Below are 12,020 nucleotides of genomic sequence, written 5' to 3' on the forward strand. Positions count from 1 at the left end.
CAAACGTGATTGGATTGTACAGGTGCCACTGTACAGGTGCCTATCAGCAATCCGGAGAATGTCAGAAAAAATGACGGGGACTTTTACCTTCTGTAAAACGGTAAAAAAAACCCTGTAAAAACGTATGTAGGTAGTCCGTCATGTCCTGTTTCAACGTAGTTTTCACTGTTTCTCGTGCATGGAGGCACTTAAATATAATAGCCTGGGGCAAAACCGAAGTGTTCTGGACAAACGAACACCGATAAAAAAAGAAAGTCAAACTTATCAGAGGCCGAGACTTTACCACCACTGTTGATGGGTAATATTTGTCTTCATTAATTATTATCAACTTGTCACACATAGGCTTAGGAATACTGTGTGTGTGTGTGTGTGTGTGTATGTGTGTGTGCGCGTGTGCGCGTGTTGTCACACATACACACAAGTTAGCTGCATTTTCTTTTTTCTTCTTGCATATAAACCCATTCATTCGAGCACAATTTTATTTTCATAATTTGTTACATTCTTCAAGGTATTAACGTTAAAGATTCCATAAAAAACTCCATCCAGGAGGTTTCTATAGGTAAAGGTTAGCACTGTGGCAGTCATAATACAATATTTAGAAAATGTACTCTTGGTACTTGAGTACTTTTAAAAATAAGTACTTCAGTACAGTACAGTACTTCAGTACAGTACAGTAAACATCTGACTGTAGTACTTTTACTTGTACTTGAGTAAAATTTAACAAGCGGTATCTCTACTTTTACTTAAGTAATGAAGCTGTGTACTCCGTCCGCCTCTGCAAATAAAACACAATAAAAAAATGGGATTTGCTCCAGCGACTCACTAGTGCAGTGGGCCCTAAAGTGGGGGGTGCTAGCTATTGCAGGGGGGCGCGGCGCAGGATCGGAAGATATGAATAGGTGGTACTATCGCCTCCCCCCCGGCCCTTCAAAGGATCAGCCGTCCTTTATTGTTTTATATCGTCTCACCCCCGTCACATCGATCTGCTGTCCCCGTATTGTTTATATATCTCTCAAAGAATTCTGATAAGTGGTAATGGATGATGGAGATTTTGTTTAGTTTCTGTCCCTTACCTCTTCCAACCAGGTTTGCGGGGCGCAGTGTAAGTTGCCAGGGCAGCATGCCTCTGTTTAAGGTCAACAGCCATTCGCACTTCTGATATCTTCCCTCTTCACAGCAGTACTCTACATAGGTGATGAATGGAAAGTCTACAGTTATTCCTGACAGATCAATATGCAGAACAGTTTAATATATGAACTGTAGCAGTGCTGAAGACAAGTCCCTTTACATAGAAGCCTTTTGTGAAAACTAACTTGTCTTTTTGCCTTCCCTTCAACATGAACTTGTATTGCAATAAGTGGCATAGTGGTCCCATGACATGCAGTGAACCTGCAAAACTTACCCAGCATGAATGGCTGCACTCATTTATTATCTTTTATTTTCTATCCCAGGCAGCTGGAGTAGGTCGCACAAATGGAGCGCTTTAATTAAAAACTGCTGAGACACAGCGATCCAGGGAGAAGACTTGGCAGCCTCTGACAAGTCTTCCATACCCATTCCCAACGTGGTGCAGCTCATTCAGTGAGGGAAAACCAATAATAGGAAACCAATTATTGCCTTTACGGGGAGCCCAGATCCTCACCATACTGTTTATGTGAGATTATTTCAGTCCCTTTCTGAGTAATTACAAGACTGAGGAAGATGCTATGGAGGCAAACGGTCGGTCTGAAAGAGAGAAGTAACTAGTACTCACAGACTGGACCTAAGTACAGATTTACTAACTATTTATACTGTAACTGTAACTAGATTGTGTAACCTGTACCCCTAGGGCAAATTGAGCCCTGCAAATTATGCCAACTAAACTTGATATTTAGGAACTGTAATTTTAACAATGGAGGATCGGCCGTAGAACAGTTTCACCCAGGCCACAATAAGATGAGAGCAAAGACGTATTTTCAAGGTTAAAGTAAAATACTTTTTATTACATTTGGTGTAAATTTGTTAAAGTTGGTGTTGCTGTGGTTGAAAAAATATGGTCATCAATCCTAAAGGTGCTTAATATTTCCAATAAAATTTCACATAGCCAGAGTAGTTTATGAAAATAATGCAACCTAAAGAGACAGCAGATGAAGGGGTAAGCCCACCACAGAATCAGCTACCTCACCAAACGCTCAGTGTCCATGGCAAGAAAGCAAGAAAGAAGTCAGCCACAGACTGCTGCAGCAACCGAGTAGGACCGAAGCTATCGCAGGTCATTTATACCAACCACAATAAAACTGTATAAAAATAAAACAGGTCATAACTGTGTGCATGTGTTGTTTACATATATATATATATATATATATATATATACACATATACACATGCATAATATATGATTATATATATATATATATGTATATATATTTGGACGGTGCAATATATAATATATAATAACTAATATAAAACAATATAATAGTCTTTCTTTTTCTTGCTTCATACATACAAAAGGTGTATTTGGTCACATGTGTATATTGTGTATATTGATTCCTGTGTGTTTCTTGTGTGAATTTATTTTGTATTTCTTCTATACCTTTGCTACTGTGACGACTGAATTTCCCATCCGTGAGATCAATGAACATTGTATCCTATCATATCCTATCCTTAAGAAATTATTTTTCCTCCAAGAAATGCTTTTGGTGACTCCAAAAGCAATGGATGGGAAGAATAGTAATTTTTTTTAAAGAGAGAAACTCATCAATAGTTTGAAACCACTTCACAAAATATTTTATCTGCCAGCAACATTGAGTTGAATCTCCAGATGGGAGAAGTAGATTTACTTATAGATAACTGAATAATTTAAGTAATGCATGATCTGATATAAGAATGCTTGGGAATCAGAAGAAACAATACATGAGTTCTTCATAGCCGAATTATACAGCAGTGTCTTGCAAAACAATAACTAAACTAAACTAAATAAATCCAAATCTCTCTGTCTGAATACTAAACTAATCTTAGTTTGTTAGTTAGAGTGGAGCACACAGACACAGCAGTTATTTGTTAGGGTTAGGGTTAGGGTTAGGTTAAGGTTTTTTAGTCTGGATTTAGACCACACCATAACACAGATGACCTAATGACCTTCTTATTGCATCAGCCAAGGACTTGTCTCTGTGCATACGACACATTGACCAGTCAATTAAAATCCAAGCCTGCCTTAAGGACACAAAGACCTGGATGTCCTGTGACCCCAGTGCACCCCAGCAGTCTAGGCCTATCTCAGCATAATTAGGTGCTGTTCCAAGGCAAGCCTGGCCAGCCCTAACTATAAGCTTTATCAAATAGGAAAGTTTTACTCTTAAACGTAGAGAGGGGTGTCTGCTCCCCGGACAGAATCTGGGAGATGGTTCCACAAGAGAGGAGCCTGATAACTGAAGGCTCTTCCTCCCATTCGATTTTTGGAGATACTAGGAACCACAAGTAAGACAATAGTGCAGCCTAGAGGTGACAAATGCATGTATAATTGTTTCTTCATAATTCTGAAACAGAATGTGCCAGATTTTTGCAATGTTGAAAGAATGTAGTCACTGCATTTCACTGACTTGACTTCTTCCCCAGAGTTTTCTGTATTCTCTCGTCTCACAGTTTATTGTGGAAGCCTGTCCTGTAGAGATGAAGACCGTGTCCTGCTATTAGTATTAATATCATTAGTCATAGTTACACTTGTACCATCTTTATTGTTGCTGTGCCTCTCTCTCTCTCTCAACCCAACCGGTAAAGTCAGACGGCTGCCCACCTAGAGCCCAGTTCTGCCTGAGGTTTCTCCCCATTAAAGGGGAGTGTTTCCTTGCTGCTTTTGCCAAGTGCTTTCTCATGGGGGCATGTTGGGCGTCTTTACACTCATGCTCTGTGTGTAAAGTGCCTCGACATAACGTATGTTGTGAAAAAAACTGTATCCAAGTTGTAAAAAATGGTTGTATTGGTCAAAAATTCATGTGGACAGTTTGACCTGTTGTTTATTTTTTTAAACAACTGTCACATTCTGTCACCTCATGTGCCATTTCCTGTTTTATTTTTAAACTCACTGTCTTGTCTCTGTTTCAGGCGTTCAATTCCTATCCTCCTGTGCTTCCCGCCAGTGTGATTACCTGCCTTCCCTAATGCCATTTACCTGTGTCTCAGTCTCCTCCCGTCTTGTATCTATACCCCTGTGTTCCATGTGTTCTGGGCAAGTTTGTTACCGTTTTTGGCTCCCCATATTTTTCCTCGTTTGTATCTCGCTCCCCGTGTCATTATCTCTCTCTCGTTCCCAGTGACTATCTGTGTACCGACCTATGTCCGCACTCAACCTCGTCTCTTGCCTCAGCCCTTAGATCTAACCTGCCTGTCCCCGACGCTGACTCGTGCCCGCTCTTTTGGATACCTCTGCCCGATTAATAAACACTTTGCTCAGTTGAATCTGCGCTTGGGTCTGTCTGTTCCTTTCATGCCAACAATTTAGGAGCATAATTGGAGAATTTATCAATTATGGAAGTGAAATATTTTTCCAAACTTATTTCATATTATATTATCATATCTCATTTCAATGCCACAATGTTTAAATGTCTCATTGGAAAGTGGTACGAAATTTAAAAAAAAGACTGATCCATCTTACTTCTCTACAGAAATAGCTCAAAGTACAACATGTTGACACACTGCAGTGACATCTTTAGTGTTCTATGACATCCCAAGCTAGTATTGTGCGTGGGGGTGAGATGAGAGACAGTAAGAGGAAGAGCCGTCACGTAGCTATTAAAAAAAATGGAAGAAAGAGGGATGAAATTAAATACTAGGAGAAGCAGAAGCACAGAGAGAGAGAGCACTAACCATACGCACATGAGAATCAGACTCAGAGAGAGTGGGAGGGAGGGAGAAAGAGTGACTGAGTGAAAGAGCAGAGGGAACGCGAGTGAGGGCGGCAGAGGGGAAAACAGGCGAAATTAATTCAGGATTCTGGAAGGGAGGGATGTTGCTGCTGCTGTCCCTGTCGAGGCTCCAGTGCCTCTGTCGTGCTGCTGCGTGTAGCTGAGTGTTTGTGTGAGCAGACAGGACGGCTGCTGGCTGGCTTCTTTACTACAAATCAGATACCACTCCACCCCAGCCACGACTCCAAATCCATGTCTCTGACAAGTCTCCACTGAAGGACTGAACAGGGATGATACTTCGACTAATAGTGGAAAAGGACAGAGGTAGGACAGAGTGTCTCTGTGATTATATATCAGTTATTTCTCCTGTGTCCATATTTACGAGATTCTCTCTCTATCATCAGATCCTCTGTTTCATTTCTATCCCTTTCCTGTTCTTAGCATTGCTGTCCAGCACTGACACCTACATCTTTGCCATAGTTCCCCTCACTTTCAGGGTACTTTCTTTGTGTATTCTGTCCTCACGTCACCAATTTATTTTCAGTTTATGCTGATTAGGCTACAACGTATGTACCCAGATCTTCCAGTTTTATCTGAACCTGTTTTTTATCTCAACCAGTGTACTGAGATGATGCTGAATAGCTGTCAACAGTTGACAGAAAAAGCTGGTTATTTAAATATCACTGCATTGGCACCAGCACTTAATTGGATATAGTGGTGCAATACAATATACAAACAGAACAATCCTCCGATAAATACTAAATTTTTGACATGTTCAAGTGTATTTGAAACTGTGTGTGAATGTAATCAAAACCACTGCGGTGGTCTATTTTATGTTCATATCTAAGATCATATTGATGAAGCTCTGCTGGAGTGCATCACATTGTCATCTGACACTCAAATTAAAATGAATAGCATTAATTGCAAAGAGTTGTTACAGAATATACATTGTGTCATTGGAGAAAAAATAACTTTACCCACAACATATTGGTTGGACCTGATCAGTTGGTTTGAATCACCAGAACTGAATGATGGCATTCATTTCTGAGATTTAATTTCATGTATTGTCTGTGCCTCACGATATTTTTGAAACTATATTTGCTCTCCTAAGCTTTCCACAGCAGTATCCAAATCGCTCTTTTAAGTTAATTTCCAGCGATTAACCGCATCGTTATGCGCAACATTCAATAATGAATTCAAAAGTAGTGAAATGCGCATTTGAAAAATACTGCAATAAATCCCAACTTTAACATTATAAAGTCTTTGTGTGTGTATTGTTTAAAGTGGCCCACAACTTTTCTGCATTTGGCCAGGACATTCACAAACGCACTGTTCTGCAGATAGACACACTGTTCTGTGACAGAACGCTGGAGACTATGCGTGATCATGTTCAAAAGGCAGATGTGCCCGCTGCCCCTGAAGTTGTAGTAGTTGCTGCAGAAGTGTGTTGACTTCATTTGAAACATTCCACTGCCGTGTAACACGAAAATGTTCTGCGCACGTTTCAGCAAAATGTCTTCTGTTTTCATTCCAGTCAGAGCAGTGAATGCAGCTCCCACTTTTAATCACGACAGTAATGCACTGTATTTCCGAGCTGATCATAGTTACGCGGCAATGTCTAGTAGTCTCCGGTGAGGGCAACAGTTGGTGCTTGTTGTAACGCCGTCGCTTTTGGAGTCCTCCCATTATTGTGCAACTCGTGTATTCTATAACATTCCGCAGACCGACATCTTCCACAACACTAATCGGCCTGCAGTTTGTAGCTAGTGAGCAACAAACTTTCAAAATAATAATAACTTTATTTAAAACTGCTTTAAGGCACAATACAATAATTGTCAGCATTAATTTATTATGGCGTTAACGCGATAATAACGCATTTAACTTGCCCAGCCCTGGAATTTAGGAATAGTGCTCTTCGCAACTGGTTGCAATACGTGCACACACGCAGTTCTCCAATTACAGCCGTGATGAGATTTGATTAGGTGTGGTGACTGGAGATTAATCAGAAGTCAGGCATCTCAAAGAGCAGGGGTGTCAAACTCCTTTTAGTTCAGGGGCCACATTCAGCCCAATTTAAACTCGAGTGGGCCGGATTAGTAAAATCATAGCAGTGATAGTAAGTTCATAATGCAAATATTTACTTTTATCGAACTATCTTTTTACAAAACATTTTATAAACCTGAAATTTCAGGACGAATATAACAATACCCTATATATAACAAGTTGTCAAGATCTAGAAAGTATTTTAAATGTACATACATTTCCATTTTTCTGTGTGGTAATGTGAACAAAACTGACTCACTAGCCGTAGATAAATCTCAAAAAAGTCTTTGAGGAACATAGAGTCCTGGACAGTAACAATTTGCTTTCACTGACAACAATACAGTAGGGAAATAATAATAATTAATAATAATGTGCTAGCTATATGGAGAGAAATTAAAGAGAAATTATAATAAATAAGAGAAGAAAACGTGTGAAAATGTTTCCAGAACAAACATGCAGCATTTACTGAAAAGTGCCAAGCTGGAAATGAACGTAGAAGAGCGATTCGGATACTGCTGGGGAAAGCTGGGGAGAGCAAATATAATTTCAAGAAGATGGTGAAGCACGGAGATTACATGAAAGAATCATTTACTAAAATATCAGAGAATATATCCTCGGGAAATCACCTGCCTAAACGCTGATCTGACGCTGATGTGGAAACACTGCAGGGTCCCACAAAATTCAAAAAACAAAACTGAGTCACGAGTGTGGTGGGGGGTCTGGAGCTGGGACCAGTGACCCGTACAAAACTGACCAAACAGAAAGGGTCCCAACAGGGGCAAGAGGTCACATTGGGCAACACAGGGCACCCAGCTCTGGTCGCTGGCCACAGGTCCAAAGGTCTGAGCGAGACGAACGCTCAGGAGGGCATCCCGAAGACCAGAGACTGAAGTCGGGAGGCCGGCCCGACATCCAGAGGTCGAAGTGGGGAGTCCGCTCAGGAGACCAGAAGGCCCGATGTCCAGAGTCCAGACGTGGGACGGCAGTCCGATGGCACATTTAACAGCCCCCAAAAAAAACCTTCACGCTCGGTAGGGGAAGGTCCGGCTCAATCCAACTGCATGGACTCTTCCGCCCCGGGCGACACAATGTGAGCCGGGCTGCTGGCTGGGGAACGAGGATGTCTCTCCGAGCCGCCTGCCGATCGGTCCTGATGGGGGTGCTGCACTTCCTCATCCACTTTGGAAGAAAAAGGCCAGGGAAGGCAGATCCTGGGGCACATCCGGTGGCGACTGCCAGAACTTTAATTCTTTCTGAATCTGCTCATCGAGTCCCTTAACAAAGATCGTTTGCAGCACCTCCTTGTCCCAACCAAAGCCCCAGGCTACTGAGTAGAACTTCCAGAAATACTCCGCCATGGACCTGTTCCCCCCCTTTGGTAGATTATTTTTCTGTTGTAACAATGCTTCTTGGCAATACATTTTATACCGTTGGAAAGCCTGTTTAGTCGCCTTTTAAATGGTGCCCCATTTGTAAGGAACATGCATTTGTGGGATAAACTACGATACCGCGGTAGTTTATTTATTTATTTTTAATTTTTTGCCTGAATCTTAGAGCAGTAATAAATAAACAACATAAACAGCAATAAACTATAATAAATAACAATAAGTAATAAATAACAATAAAGAAACAACACACAGTTCCATTCATACATTAAAACATAAGTAGTCCCATAGCTCAAGATGTCCCAATATTTTGCAATTGACTTTTGGGTAGTAACTTTGATTTTGTTGAGTTCACTTAAAGCCCTTACAAAGAAGCTGTTTTTCAGTCTGGTGGTCCACGTGTCCAGTGATCTGTATCACCTTCCAGACGGTAAGAGACAGAACAGGGAATTACAAGGGTGGGATGCATCTTTCAGGATGGTGTTGGCCCTGTGGAGACAACAAGTCTTAAAAATGTCCTTCAGAGAGGGCAGGGGAAGTCTTGATTTGATAAACAGCTGAGTCAAACTCAGCTGTGCTGCTCATCCCACAAATGCATGTTCCTTACAAATGGGGCACCATTTAAAAGGCGACTAAACAGGCTTTCCAACGGTATAAAATGTATTGCCAAGAAGCATTGTTACAACAGAAAAATAATCTACCAAACACAAGTTTCCGAACTTCCTGTTCGATGTTTATTTATACATAACATTTACTGTCTGTCTGTCTGTCTGTCTGTCTGTCTGTCTGTCGATCTATATAAAAGCTGTGGTTCCCAAAATGGGGGGTGGAGCGCTATTGCAGGGGATAATATTCTTAACTACAGAAGGGGGGCCCTGCAGAAAAAGTTTGGAAACCACTGTATTAAAGTATTATAACTCAATACATCATTTATATTAAATTATAATAGTTCAATATGCACTCCTCATGATATGAGATCATTATTTCTATACATTGCACATTAAACTGAATATGGGACTTTAAAGTAAAACATGTGCCCCGAGGTGCCAAGGTGGTAAATATATGATGGCAGTTTCCACAGGAGGCACAAACTCTTTAAAAATCCGATCTTAGATTCATTCCACAATATGGGCAATACATAAAAACCTTCAAACTACATCAATTGTAAAACATTCACTACCTCTTACCATACTTATTTACATTACATAGTTTGCTGTTGTTGTATATGTTGTTTACATCTTTGGAGAGGTGATTAGATTATGTGTGTCTTATGCCTCTACATTCTTATTTATTGCTGTCATCACATGCTGATTTACCTGATTCACCTTCGTTATCCTTCATCTTGTATGATCAGCCCTTCTTTCACCGGTTTGTGACTTTGAAAGTGTCACTAATTTCTGTTATGGCTGGTGAAGTAATAATGACAATGATGATGGCATTCATATGTTGTGTCTACACGCTAGGAATTTTAAGGATGACACTAATTATTGTCTCCCGCTCTCTTTGCTGCAGAGCTGAAAAAACTACAACATCCAAAACACTGTGATTTGTCTGTTGCTTCCATCTTATCAGGTTGCTTCCATCTTATCAATTATTTTGGTCAGAATTTTTGGGGGTATTTGTATGTCATGACTCAAACGGATCTACTCTCACTGAATTCAGGAAGCAAGACAACAATCATTTTCATTGAATAATCTTTCTTGTTTTCGAATACAGTCTAAAACTCTCCTGTGGCCTCAGTTACGTCATCTACACAGCTACATGCAAGGATAACTGCGCTTTCACTTGGAGGCACGTGTGGACCAACATAGTCCTAATCACACAAGCCCGGACACTGGTTCCAGGCTTCAGGCAGCATGGGAGATGGGAGCTGGGTGTGTTTAAGCCCAGCTGAATTTAACCAGCTCCAACAGTACAGCCAGTGTGAGTACCCACACTTTTAAGGTTTTGGGGAGTTTGATTGGGAGTTTATGATTCTGTTTTTGTATGGTGCCTTTATGTGTGAATTAATTGATGCTGACACATCTTTCTAATGGTTAAGTGCTATGGGAGCTATGTGTGCAAGTGAGCTAGATTAGCCCTGGTGTCCGCCAGCACTCTGAGGGTAGCCTCTATGTCAGGAGCTCTGGCCACAGGTAAGAAATGAACCTCGGCCAGCCTAGCCAGTTTAATGCTGTGCCTGATCGTATCCCCAATAGCAAGAGTCCGGGGATCCGCTAATTCACGGGGGGAGGTAGAAACGCGCCGTCTAGGAGGACTAGCAAGAGTTTGCGACGGGGAGACTGGGGGTGGAGTAACTGCCTTGCAGGATTCTCTAACTCAAAAAGCTTAAAGCAGCAAGAACACGAGTTTGAGGGAGAGGAAGGAAGGGCCTTACTTACGAGCGGTTGAAATATCTTGATTAACAGAGATCGCTGCTAATGCTGCTCACTGATCCCCCTCTTGCCGGAAACCAGAAACTAAAAAAAGTGGGACCAGCGCGACCCATCAATGCTGCTTTTCTGAGTTGGAATTTTGTATTAACGTTAACTAACGTTTTGAAATGCTGCAAAAAAATTATTGTGTAGGGTTTGTGTGGCACACTTGTTATTTAGGTGCTTGTAAGTCTGACACTTTCAGTCTGAACATAAATACGAATGCAGGACTCGTCATGTGAGAGTGACTGATTCAGTCTGAGTGACTGGCATGAATTTTGGCGTTGTCATCATCAGATCTGCCTTTTTTGTAGCAATGTATAATCCCATAAGAAGTTCCTATTGCCCACCCCCAGCCATTGGGGGTGGGGGGATCTCTCTTGGAATTGCCTCTTTTTTTCCTTATACATTTAGGTTTTCTCTGGACTTTTTCTTCGTCTTCCTAGAGAGCTTTGCGCAGGGTCAGGAACTTTCCTGATGTTGTGGGTCTGTCAAGCCTTTTGAGACATTGTATGTGATAATGGGCTATACAAATTAAATTGACTTGACTATAAATGAGGCCCCAAGAGATCAAACAACTATCCACCCTCTTACAAACATTGCTACAGCAGAAAGGATAACAACCTGGCCACAGGGGAATCCAATGACTCAAACAACTATTGTTACAGCAACCAGGAGCATCAATGGCCCTGATTATGACTGTTCACGAGTATAATTGACCCTGATAACGACAGGGTCAATTAGAGATTTAACAGAGATTTAATCCTGGGAATCCCTGCCAGTCAGCCAAAAGAAGTCAAGGAGCCCGTCGGATGGAACCTTCACAGACATCTTCTTCAACACCTCCAGGCCAAGATCTGGGCATAGATTGATCTGAAAATGAAAAGCTTTCCCTGTAGGCTTTGCTCTCTCTTTATAATGACAGTTCCATACAGTTCCAATTCCATCAAGGTCCTGGTCCTCATGCCAGCCATAGTCTGGCATGAGGAATTTGCCCATTCTGGGACGAATAAAGATTTTTTTTATCTTATCTTAGCCTTTGAATATGCAAATTAGGATGTTCTCCCTGGGTCTGCATGGGTTTCCTCTGGTTTCTCCTACCCACAAAAAAATGCATAAGTTACTCTTGTCAGTGCCCTTGACTAAGAATGTTATTCTGAATGTTGATCTGGAGCTGGTCCAGGAGTGCTGAACTATGGCTGCCCACCACTCATCATAGTTAGAATTGGTTAAATACAGAGAAGAAATTTTGTTTTGTGAAAATTCAATGACTTTCTGTAATGTGTTTCCACTCTTTC

The 12,020-nt window shown here is 41.2% G+C and overlaps 1 protein-coding gene across 2 annotated transcripts in view; it reads left to right on the forward strand.

Annotated features, from left to right (window-relative positions):
- Positions 1 to 10,164: 10,164 nt before the first annotated feature.
- The window catches only part of dgkg (diacylglycerol kinase, gamma), a 71,857-nt gene continuing 70,001 nt past the window's right edge, over positions 10,165 to 12,020 (forward strand). For both annotated transcript variants that reach the window (XM_076156201.1, XM_076156207.1), the window contains exon 1: positions 10,165 to 10,231. In XM_076156201.1, the coding sequence (XP_076012316.1) occupies positions 10,165 to 10,231 (67 nt within the window). The remainder of the gene's footprint in view (positions 10,232 to 12,020) is intronic.

Source organism: Genypterus blacodes, unplaced genomic scaffold, assembly GCF_046128005.1.
Source record: "Genypterus blacodes isolate CSIRO-AG114 ecotype Tasmania unplaced genomic scaffold, CSIRO-AGI_Gbla_v1 ptg000008l_1, whole genome shotgun sequence".
NCBI classification, from domain to species: Eukaryota; Metazoa; Chordata; class Actinopteri; order Ophidiiformes; family Ophidiidae; genus Genypterus; species Genypterus blacodes.